At 39.5% G+C, this 11,709-nt stretch overlaps 1 protein-coding gene across 2 annotated transcripts; it reads right to left on the bottom strand.

Moving 5' to 3' along the window:
* Positions 1-846: 846 nt before the first annotated feature.
* On the bottom strand, positions 847-5,584 carry LOC127358898 (uncharacterized). 2 transcript variants are annotated; one of them, XM_051392435.1, is made up of 4 exons: positions 5,390-5,584; positions 4,627-4,698; positions 2,596-4,309; positions 847-2,150 (listed from the first exon to the last, which is right to left on the bottom strand). In XM_051392435.1, the coding sequence occupies exons 2-4, from the start codon at positions 4,691-4,693 to the stop codon at positions 1,058-1,060; spliced, it is 2,874 nt and encodes a 957-aa protein (XP_051248395.1). In that variant the 5' UTR covers positions 4,694-4,698; positions 5,390-5,584; the 3' UTR covers positions 847-1,057. The 2 variants fall into 2 exon arrangements, with proteins under 2 accessions (XP_051248395.1, XP_051248396.1); XM_051392436.1 differs by lacking the exon at positions 5,390-5,584 and having other exon boundaries at positions 4,627-4,720.
* Between the last annotated feature and the right edge of the window lie 6,125 nt (positions 5,585-11,709).

The raw sequence follows: 11,709 nt of genomic DNA, 5'->3' as shown, positions 1-11,709 counted from the left end.
ACATATAGAGGATAAAGGGTGATTACAATCAATAAGCTCACAGGAGAATTAATATGAACATAGAGATAGTCATTGGAGTCTTTAATAGCTCAAAAAAGCCTCAACATCAAATGGTCTACATGCTAGGAACTTAAAAAATACAAGAGAGGTTATATCTGGATGAGATAGAAGGAAGTCACATCAAGTTTACAATATTTAAACCATTAAGTAAAAATCACACCACATATGTGGCCGACTTGTATAACTGCGAGCAATTTTCCAAAGAATGCAATTTTAGCCAGTTTTACATTTATTTCTTAATTTACAGGGAGTTTCTCTGTGGTATGATAATCATCTTTCAGACACTTAAATGTGCTTGAGAGACATAAACCATCACATCAACATATATATTCTTTTGTGAAAGTACTGGCAGGGATGTTGAGATGCAAACAGTTGACTAAATGTGCATCACCCTTTTTACATTATCCATGCCTACTTATTTTAAGCACTATTCATTTCATTTTCTGTCAAATTAAACATAAATACTTTTCGGCATCTGATGTCTCAAATGTATGATCAGTGATGGATTAGAGAAATAAAATAAATGTGTTTTACCTATTATTACTGTAATAAATGGAAACCCGATGTTGCCTGGAAACTATTCTAAATGGTCCTGCTTTGGAAAACCTCCAGCGAGGTTGATAATAGATTTAAGTTTGGCAATCACATCCTTTTGGTGACTTGGTTAGACTATTCCTTTAAGGTGTAAAGTAATCCATTGTTCTCTAACCATTAGGGCATATTTGGAAAAACAGTCTGTGGGAAGAGAATTAATGTCATAAAAATAACCAAAGAGTGAGGCTTGGGTGGGTTACAAACAATAATTTTAATTTCACACACAATAAATATATTTTTTTTTACTCTGTTGGTCAGTTTTACCATTGGTTTCTGGCATTGCAATAGCATTCACCACAAGTCTTGGATGAGGCTTACAAAGTGAGGGAGTAAGTACCATAAATAATTTGCAAAATAAAATACTGTGCATAGGTAGTTGTAGCAGCATGATTGTATGTATGGTTTAATAGAAGTGCACCACCTGGAATCCCCGTAAGCATCTGAAAGCCTGTGCATCCAACTTCCCCATATCAATTAAATTGTGTTCCAGCTGCACTCTTACGAGCCCACTGAGACTTTTATTACCCCAGCAGAAAGCATCACGGGGCACCGACTGAATCTTGTTGTGGGTGAGTGCTACTAAGTGCAGAGCCTGTGGCAGCTGTCTGGGCACCTGGTGCAAGTTGTTGTGGCACAGGTCTAACTGGTGCAGGACAGGCAATGTCCTGAATGCCCCTGGGGCCACTTTGACGATTTTATTCCTCGCCAAACCGAGGTGTTCCAGGCTTTTCAAGGTGCCGAGAGACGCTTTCTTTATGGAAGATATGAGGTTGCCTTCCAGATTTAGAGTTTTAAGTGAGCGGGGAAGGTATCGTGGCACTTGTTTAAGTCTGTTACCTTCTAAGTTGAGGCTTTCCAAGTGGGTTGCATTGAGAAGGGACTCTTTGAGAAGACCCTTGTTTGTCAGTTTGTTTGCACTCAGATCCAACAATAACAGCTCTGATATCCCATCGAAGGCTCTTCCACGGAACTGCTCAATGAGGTTCCCTTTGAGGTAGAGCTCCTTGATGGACAGTGGTAAACCCAGAGGAACTGATGTTAACTGGTTGTGATCCAGGTTTAGAGTGCGCAGGTTGGACAAAGGAGAGAGAACTGCATTAGGAAGAGAGTCAGATCCATTCCCCAGACTGTTGTTGCTGAGACTCAAAACCAAGAGGCCAGGGCACTGGGCCCAGGCTGCCTCAGACATCACACTCAGCTGGTTATTGTCCAAACGAAGCTCCTCGACAGAGGCTGGAATGTCAGTTGGCACACTTTCTAAGAGGTTCCTATCCAGATAGAGACGCTTCAGAGCTGGGATCCCCTCCAAGGCCCCCTCTATGGCACCATCCGTGAGCTGATTGTTGCTCAAGACTAGGAACTCCATAGAGATGTATTCTTTGAGCAGGTCCAGCTGGATACTGTTGATTTGATTATTCATGAGGAGGATGTAGCGGGCATTATAGGGAATACCGTAAGGGACCTTATCCACACCCTTGTCGGAGCACTGTACCACTCTGGAACACAATAATACAATACATAATGAGAATAGACACACACACTGATCTTCGAACCTTCCTGAAAGCAATGCTCCCAATTACACACTAGTGCCATAACAAGTAAAACAACCATCATTTTCATTCAGTGAAGAAGATTGATACCACTCTCCTGTCTGTACAGTAAAAAAAGAGCAGCTGTTTAGCAGCTTAGCTTTGCATTAGGACTGTAAACTGGTGAAAAAAGCTAGTCTGGCTCTTTCCAAAACTATAATACCACCTACCAGCACCTCTAAAGCCCACAAATTTATATGTTAGGCCTATAACTTTTTTTTTTTTTTTACCATAATCCTGAAGAAAACATCACTTAATGAATGTACTGGAATTACATTTAAATCAATTCAGTAAAATAGAATATTAGGTTTTATCATCATCATCATATCATTCAATATCCTCAGTGTTTTACCTTCCATAGCAGGCACACTCAGGAGGGCAGTAGTTGTCTTCAAAGTAAGGAAAGTGTGTTGGCACGATGACCTTTTTCTTTTGGGTTTTATTGTCCTTTTTCCTTTTCTTTTCCTTTGACTTCTTAATTGTCTTATTTTTACTACTTCTGTTGATTTTTGTTGGCCTCGTTGAAGGTGTCCTGGCTGTCGTTGACGGTGTTTTGGCTGAAGGTTTTGTCAGTCGTGGTTGGGCAGGAGATGCTTTGTTTCGCTTCACTGTAAGCTTGGTGTCATTTTCCATCAGTTTAACTGTTTTGGGTTTGCCTGTGGTCTGTGTCATGTTTGGTTTACGTGTAAACTGAACCGGTTTAGCAGTGGGATTATTTTCATTTGATTTTGGCATAGAATATGGCTTTTTAGTTTTTAAATCTTTGGTTATTAACTTTGCTTCTGTGGGTTTTGGCGTTCCTGCTTGCACCATGGGGATAAATTCAGCCTCTTTTGGTTGAACAACTATATTTATTTTTGTGGAGTGCAGCTCCTTCTGGGCAGGTTTAAACAATATATTTTTGACCATTACATCCTCTAAGTTTGGGCTGGCCTTTACTTCTGGTTCATTCTGCTTGAGATGATGTCCAGGGCTTTGTAACACCTCACTAAGGAGATCTTCAAGCAGCAAGACTGACCTCACCTCACTTGGAGCCACTGTTGAGACTGAGATGAGATTGATTGTTGTAGGACCGTGACGGGTGACAGACAGAGGGAAGAACTGAGGACTAACTTTGGCAGAAGGGGTGGGAGGGTGAGAGGAAACTGGAGGAACATGTGTGGGTGTAACAAGAAGTGATGGAGGGACATTATGATGAACAGGAAGAGGGGGACTAGGGGGATTTTGAGACTGAGTGATAATTTGAATTGTGGCAGGAATCACAAATTCTTCCCCCGTCTGAGTAGAGGATGTGCTTAAAGGAGGTGTGAGATTGCTAACTACTATGTGATCTTCCTTTTCTCTTTCTACTAATTCATTATGGTTTGAATTTTTTATGTTCTCCCCCTCTTCTGCTCTTGTCTCCCGTTCCTCATTTCCTCCTTTCTCATCCACATTTTCTTGATTTACAGTTAACATCTCCATGTGAAGACTCATCCCTGCAACTAGCTTGCTCTCTCTTTCCTCTTCCTCTATTTCTTGCTTCAGTTGCAGCATGTGTTCACTTTTCTTAAATTCCTCAAGTGTCTTGCCATCCTTTCCTTTCTCTTGTATCCATGTATTATGATTATCGAGTGTTTTTGTGTTATCTGTCAGGATAGCTTTTACTGTCTTTATTGTCTCCACATCTTCTCTTCTCTCCACTTCATCTCCTGTATCTATATCATAATCTTTTACCATGTCAGCTAAGGAGTATTCCTCTCTTTTTGGTTCCTCTCCTAAAATTTGAGATTTCTCAGGAGTCAGCCCTTCCTCACTTCCTTCCTCATAATCTCGATTACTATCCCAGATTTCTCCTATATTCCTAGTGAAACCTGCTGTGATTTTATCCTCCATCCTTTTCTTTTCTTGCTTTTCTGGGTTTGTCTCTGAAGTCAACCCTTCATTCCTCTGTTTCTCCTCTGTTTTCCATCTCTCAGTGGATTCGGCAGCCTTTTCTTTATCCTTCACTGATATAGAAACATCTCTCAGCTGCTCATTCTTCGTCTCAGACTGCTGGTCTCTGTCCAGTCCAGCCATCTGTGTGACTGTCAGTTTAACAGTACAAAACAGACAACAGCCGCTTAGATAGTTCACTTAGGTATCACTCACAAATTCTCTGTATTAATAAAATACTGTTCTTAATACAAAACAACACAGTAAACACTGTAACATATTAGCTTTACAACAGTTAGCATTCCCTTTGAAATGCTCATGAAATAATTTGCATGGACGTGTTAATGACCTGTTGTTTGCAGGTCTGTGATAATCTATGAGAGTTTATGTCTTTATTTTAAACTCAAAACTATTGTTAAATTACATTTTGCTGGATTATTGAAATGTTAAGTGGGCTTAATGTACTTACTGGGCTGCAATACATATGTATATCCAGATACTGTGAAGAACATGAGCAGCAGTGTGAGCGCTTTCATTTTATCTGTTGAAAGACATGAAAAAAAAATCAAGAGGTATTTAAGATGAGAAAAGAAAATTGCTTATAAACATGCTTTTAAACTGAAATGATCACATGTTTTCAAAGCCCATTACAGAAAACTGCATATTACTTCTGTTTGTGTCAGAGACCCCATGCTGTAGAACATGGTTATATTATTTTCGCAGGACTATCCCCCCCAGTGGAGGTCTGTTGTTGGACTTTTATAATAGTTATAATAGTGTTCATAACTGGACCTCTCTGGGGTCTAATTGACTCCAAACATACGAATATGTAACATAAATTTAATTTTTGGAATGAAGTTTTGGCAAACAAAAGGAGTATATACTGTGTATTCATCTAGATATATCTCAAATACCATACAAAACATGAAATATATCCTAATTTGATGTAATTATAAGGCTCTATAGTCATTTCTGTATTTTGTCACTTACTGTACAAGCTCAGTTTGTGTCAACGGGAAGGGTTATCGCTTTCAATACTTTCCTACATACTGGGGTTTAATAATGTAAGAAAAGGAAAAAAAGGTTGATTTTACAATCATTATGTTTAAATATACAGCATTTGGTTCTGTGGGACCCCAAACAATGAGAAAGTCCAATGTTAACAAAAAATAAGAGCCTAAATATAGAAGAAAGTAATTGTCCAATCAGCTTGATTTGTGAATGTTGCTTACCTGTGATTGTAGCTTCCTTATATGTCCAAGCTGAGTTCCTGCATTTGTTGGTGGTATCCTGGTGACTCTACACCTGCCTCTCTGTATGGACCTAGAGAGTCTCAAAGAAATGGGGCAACCTTTGAACCGCACACACAACCACCGGCAATAGGTGACTTTAATGACCTGTTTCAGTGCCCCTGTCTGTATAGAGAGTTTTCACACATACTCTGGGTGAACCATAGCCATAATGACTCCTCAAATGCCTTTATGTGGAAGAGGATTCTCACACTTACCCTCAACGTCAGAGGAATCTGAAGGATCAATAGCGGGAAAGAGGGGCAACTTGAGGGGAAGAGGGGTCAGAGGTGATGGGTGGTTTTTACAGTGGCCACTGTTTGCTCCACTGTGGGCAGACATTAGCATCCCAGTGGTTATATGGGGGTGACAAGTAGCGCCTGGAAACTGCCTGGCCTTTGACCTGTATGGACTTCAGGGAGACTGGGGACTGCTGATGCTAATGAGTGACTTTATAGAAATCTGTCTCTTGTAGTTAAGGTTTGGTTGTGTTTTATGTTCTTTTTTTCGTATGTGCAATGGGATTTTTATTAGTTCCCCCCCAGCTGCTTTAAGTTAGATGATGAGAGATGCTGAACGAGCTTTATCGGTCACTTTAAATGATCAAAGAATTCGAACACTTTCAAGCTAGGTCATAGATTTGAATAAGTATAAGGTCTTCATTGACTTACAGATGTGCCTAAAAGCTAGAATTTAGGTCTTGATCATTTTTGCCTTGAAAAATAAACTCTGACCAGATTTTTGGCAAGAAGCCCAATTCCCTGGCCTCACTGGACAAATCCTCACATCTGAGAAGCTAAAAACAGAAAATTTTCAGCATTTCTGCATCAAAAATGAATTAAACAAATAAACTTTTTTTTTAAAGGGTTGCAGATTAATGTTCTGACGACTGACAAATGAATTTATCTACTTGTTTTTTCAGGTCTAGTACTTTTATCACCATTCATTAGATATGTGTCATTCCGTACTTTTTCAGTTTTCTCTTCAGTTTATCAGACTAATTAGGTTTCATATCCAAAATAATGTATACACTCCTTTCTACAAATGAGAAAGTACTGTATGTGACACTACAAATGTCAGATAGTGTTCATACAGATGTTTTCTTTCCTTCTCGGCTGCACTATCTATATTTATGTGGGATGAAAAAGTGTTTATCTAGTTCCAGTAATCAGGCGCCCTCGATACAACCCACTCAGAGTCTCAGAATATTAAGTTCTCGTCTGTGTTCTTTCATGCTTTTGTCACACTGTGCATCACTGGGCATTCCTTTTAGACAATATCACAAAGTCTAATTCTGTTACATAAACACGGTTAACTTGCATAAACACATTTTTAGTAAGCCTTATCCCCATTTTTTTGAGCAGGATATGTCACAGTAGAGAAAACATAGTCCCTTTGATACAGCTTAACATCTTGTCATTCATGTGTTCATTTACTGTGTTGTAGAATGAGGATAGTTGCTCAAGTATTTACTTTGACCTTGATCCTTTACTGAGTCATCTCGATAACTTTGCTGAGTAAAACCCAGAAACCCTTCAAATCTGGATCATGGATTGATGCTACAACATCCGGTCTGTCAATCCAGATAACTCATTAAAACATTGAAACGGTGCTATGCTTCGACACACAAACACACATATGCTAAAGGCTGACATCTAGTGTACAAAACCTGAACTGTGGAAAGACAGAAACTGAACTGCAATACCCATAAATACCACAGAGGGGTAGCCTATACCCACACATAACTGCAAGAGTTGCCCTGAGTGAGCCTTGTATTGCATAACATTGCATGGGAAAATACAGCAGATGGATTTTAATGTTTTGTCTGTGTCTGTGCCCAGATTGTTTCTGTTCCTCTGGACCATGAAAAATAAATAACAACGTCATCCATATGAATAGTGAACGGCAGGAAAAGGACTGAAATTAAAGCCCATAAGAGGAACTGAAGGAGTCTCTTCACACCTTGAGCTGTGGCATCTCATTTCCTGTTGAAGGTGACGTAATGTATAGGAGACGGTGTGAAAACCGACAATAATGGAAGAAACCGAGAGGTGGGGGTGGTTTCCTTTTAGACTTGCACCTGTTTAGAGTGTAAATACCACCATTTTTTTCACTGTATGTAGGCCTACTGTATGTTGTGGTGTTTTGAGGGATTTGAAATGGCCATTTTCTGGCCTTTATCGCAAATAATGACACATACATCACCTGTTTCTAGAGAGAAACTGTAAGAGAACATTGATTTTTAACCCTCCTATCAACCCCTTTCAGCAAAACAGCCACTTTATCAGTCTCTCAAGCTTCGATACCTCATCTACAGCTTCAAAAATCCCTTTCACAGACAAAGCCCATGATATAAAATCTGTCTGTCTGGATTTTTGCCTTCTAGCGAAATGACTTCTACAGTTGAATGATTGTTCCTCAGTGCATCCAGATGCCCTGACAGCTGCCCAGCAGCCTCACCAGTTGCCCTTACCATTGTAAGTTTTTTAAAAAATGTTTTGGCTGAGCCCCAAATGTAAGGAAAATCTCTTTAAATGATCAAAGAATAATCATTTTTTTCCAACTAGGTCACAGATTGGAATCAGTATAGGGTCTCTAGTGGTGTTTACAGATGTGGTTAAAAGCTAGGATTTGGGTTGTGATCATTTATGCCTAAGTTATTTTAAAATTCTGGGTTTTACAGTGTGAATATTAGAAAATAACCTATTCGTAGCCCATCCCCTGGCCGCACTGGACAAATAATGACCTCATTGGAGAAGACAAAGCTGAAAGTGAGATATGTGTCACGAGTTTGCCACCAAAAAACTGAGGTCAGGGCAGGTAAGTGGCCTCACAGTCCAGTGTGGAATTTGCATGAGGTTTCGGTCTGAATAGATTTATGTGTGTGTCTACGGGCAAGTATGAATGAGTGAATGTGTGATTTTATTAGTTTAGTTTGTGTGTGTGTGGGTGTGTGCAGGGAACCATAGAGCGTCTGGTGTGGATCGATGTAGGTTATGGTAATTGGACAAATAATTGATGACAACATTAACACCGCTTGCCCTGAAGTTTTTCTTTTTCGTTTTTCTTTTTAAAGAATACAGAATCTAATTTACAGTAAACACACCAAACATAAATATTATGTGACTAGAAGGCATAAATACAGGAGGGAGGGTGACAGAGAGAGAAAAATTTAGTAAAATGAGGTAGTGGGAAACACAGGCAGTAGAAAGAGAAGGCTTGAGTGACAACACGACTGTGTAAAAATAAACCCTCCCCCCAAAGTATCCCATCTGCTCGGAGCCTGACTGCTGGCTTGTAGAAGCGGTGGCGGCTGCGGCAGCGGGGGGTTAACAAGGGCAAAGGTCACAGACTGTGATCAATTTGTTGGCTAAGAGCGTCACAGACACATTTGTGCGACTCTCTGGACAACAGCACACAATGGAAATGGACTTTGCTATCCTACAGGGGCATATTCCTTCTGTTTACATGTGCTCCTCAGTGTGTGAACTGAATGCATTGGGCAAACCTGCTGCACTGTACATTATGTGCAGTATTTACACTGTAAACAAAACCAGTGACACTATGTAATGGATAGTCAAGGGTCAAGGCAAGCATAAATGCTTTGATGCAATGCACTGTACAGATATTACCGAGAAGCTTATGTTGCATGTTTTGTGTTTTTTAGGTACATTCATGGTGAATAAAACACTGAATACAAATTATTGTGCGCACAAAGAACAGTGTGCAGAGTGTACCACACATTTACTGTTCTTCAATAGTTTTCACTTTACATAGTGGTACTAGTTATGCTCTCAGGATACAGTAAACATTAACAAACATTGACCATTCTAGTTCAGGGGTATTTGGCAGCTGTATGGTACTTTCCAGGATGGTTAATATTTGTAGGTAATTGAACATTTAGGATGTTAATGAACATCCAAAATGTTCTTTGGAAAATGCCAGACTGTACTGGATTGTCAGGATGAGATGAAGTGAAAGGAGGAAGAGGAATGTAAGTCAGCCAATTTGTGTTTGTATAAGAATAAGAAGATAATAAGACTATGTTTTATTCTTTCTTTTGCATACTTTTCTTTCTACATCCAAATATTTTTCCTGCTTTTCCTCCAGAGAGGCTAGGAATCATCATGAGCGGAGGCCCCACAACTGTCTGTAACACCATGTTGTCTTAACCTTGCCTAGAATAGCTCCACCAAATTAAACTTGTGTTTTTGTTTTAGTACGGAGTTCTTGTGTGTCTTGATTGGCAGCTTTAGAGAAAAGATGGGATAAGGAAGAGGGATGAGAGCTGGAAGAGGAGGAGACGTCGGAATTTGAAGCAGAAAAACACCAGTTTAGACATTAGCTTTCAGGCTTTTTACACTTTGAAGTTTTAGTAAGCAATCCCTTAAAATCAAAGGCTCAACTGGCATAAAAGTTATTTCTTTGGTGTAAATGAAGCTTATCCAACAGGTCAGTCAACTCCCCATAAATAGCACATCCACGGTCAGAACAGGCTGATTAAAACAAGGTCAGGTCAGGAACACCTGGCAGGACGAGAACACTGCATACACTAAGAAAAAGTAAAATATCAACAGGGTTTACGCTCAGTCAGTAAACTGTAGAAATGGCAGAATAGAAAGGAATTCATTTTTTTTATACAAATCAAACCAAAAAAATTATTCAAAAGTTATTTTATCTTCTTGTCTGTCCAAGAAGACTCATCTCTAAAATGGGCCCTCTCTTTGAAGATACTCCTCAGGAGGCATATTGATCACTCACACACAGACTCACATGTACAAGCCTTTGCATCCTCAAAATTGATGTTTCCCATGGAGAAGACAACTGATCCATTAATGTTTCTTTTCTTTATTCGGAGAAGAGGAGCGTAAAGGCAATGATTTGAGGCAGCTTTGACATTTGGCCGCCACATATTGCGCTGAAGCAGGAGCAATACTGAAGCGCTGTGGCAGAGCGGCTCCTTTTGTCCTTTAAATTACTCCATTGTTCCTCCAGAGTGACTCATATGTTGCTGAAATCTCCATTTAGAGTGCAATAATCATATTGCTCAGCGTGTGTGCACGCTTAGCTGATTATTGACGCTACCAGCCAAGAAAAGCTCACCATATGCTATATGACGCATTTGTCACCCTAGTCGATCAACTGATCTGCGCTGTTAAACTTTTACATCTTCTCACTTCTCTCCTTTATTCTCCACACCAGCATGGATGCAGCTCTACACACAGATTTTGCAGTCGGCAGAGGCAACAAGTGTGAAATATGTGGGTGGAGAAATGTACAGGATGTATATAGGGGGTTGTATTGTTCAAGCAGGACACGGAGACAGATGGACAAACATTGTTTTGCTGAGTGATGTGGGTCAGTGGTCCTGGTTAACAATTCTCCAGTGCTATTAAGCAATATGTCACACTGCAAAGCAAGGCTGTGGACTGACAGACAAGGTCAGAGTTACTTTTTTTTGCTTTCTGTCCCTCATGATTTCCTCTTTCAGTGCCACTGCTCCACTGATATATTGTCATGAACTGACTTGAAAAAAGCTGTTCTCATCAATATCTTAATGGATCAAATGACTATGAGCGCAATGTGAAAGGTGTCACTCATAGTGATAAATCCACAACTACAAACTGTTTGCTTTTTAGCATCTTTCAGCTCAGTGTTGTGGTTTTCTGGCCCTGAGGGGTTTGTTTTCTGCAAAGACGCTCCAAAAACCCACTTTTCCCAATAATAAAGGCCAGCCAGACAACACGCTAGCAAACAAAGTGGACCATTTAGAAGCTAAGAAGCCAGACCTCAGGGGTTGGTGGAGACCAAATAAAATTTAATTTACCAGAAAAATTACTCCTAGTGGGTGGTTTGTATCGGCTGGATGTTAAAACAGGAAACCTCATATTAACAAATTCAGCCTATCACCATTAAAGGTGATAATATGTCAGTGTGTACAACTTTTTGGCTTTAAAACATTAGTACCTATGAATACAAAAGCTAATTATAATGATAAAATAATTAATGATTCTAATCTTTTTTGCTTAAAATGCACATCTGATTGATGCTATTTACTCTACTTTAATTCAAATCAAAACTAAGGTAGTCTTTAAAAGAATAACTACTTTGGCCTGTAACAAGTTGCATAAACTTGTAACATAAACTTATCTTGTTGGCTTTTTCCCTTAGGTCACATCCATGCATTCAAAGTGAGAACTGAGAAAAGTGTAAAGAAGTCAATGATACTTAATGCCCTTTGATTTAATTCTCTACCAAAGAAC

This window comes from Dicentrarchus labrax, unplaced genomic scaffold, assembly GCF_905237075.1.
Source record: "Dicentrarchus labrax unplaced genomic scaffold, dlabrax2021, whole genome shotgun sequence".
NCBI classification, from domain to species: domain Eukaryota; kingdom Metazoa; phylum Chordata; class Actinopteri; family Moronidae; genus Dicentrarchus; species Dicentrarchus labrax.
The sequence above is the reverse complement of the archived record's forward strand: the minus strand, read 5'-3'. Positions and strand labels throughout refer to the sequence as shown.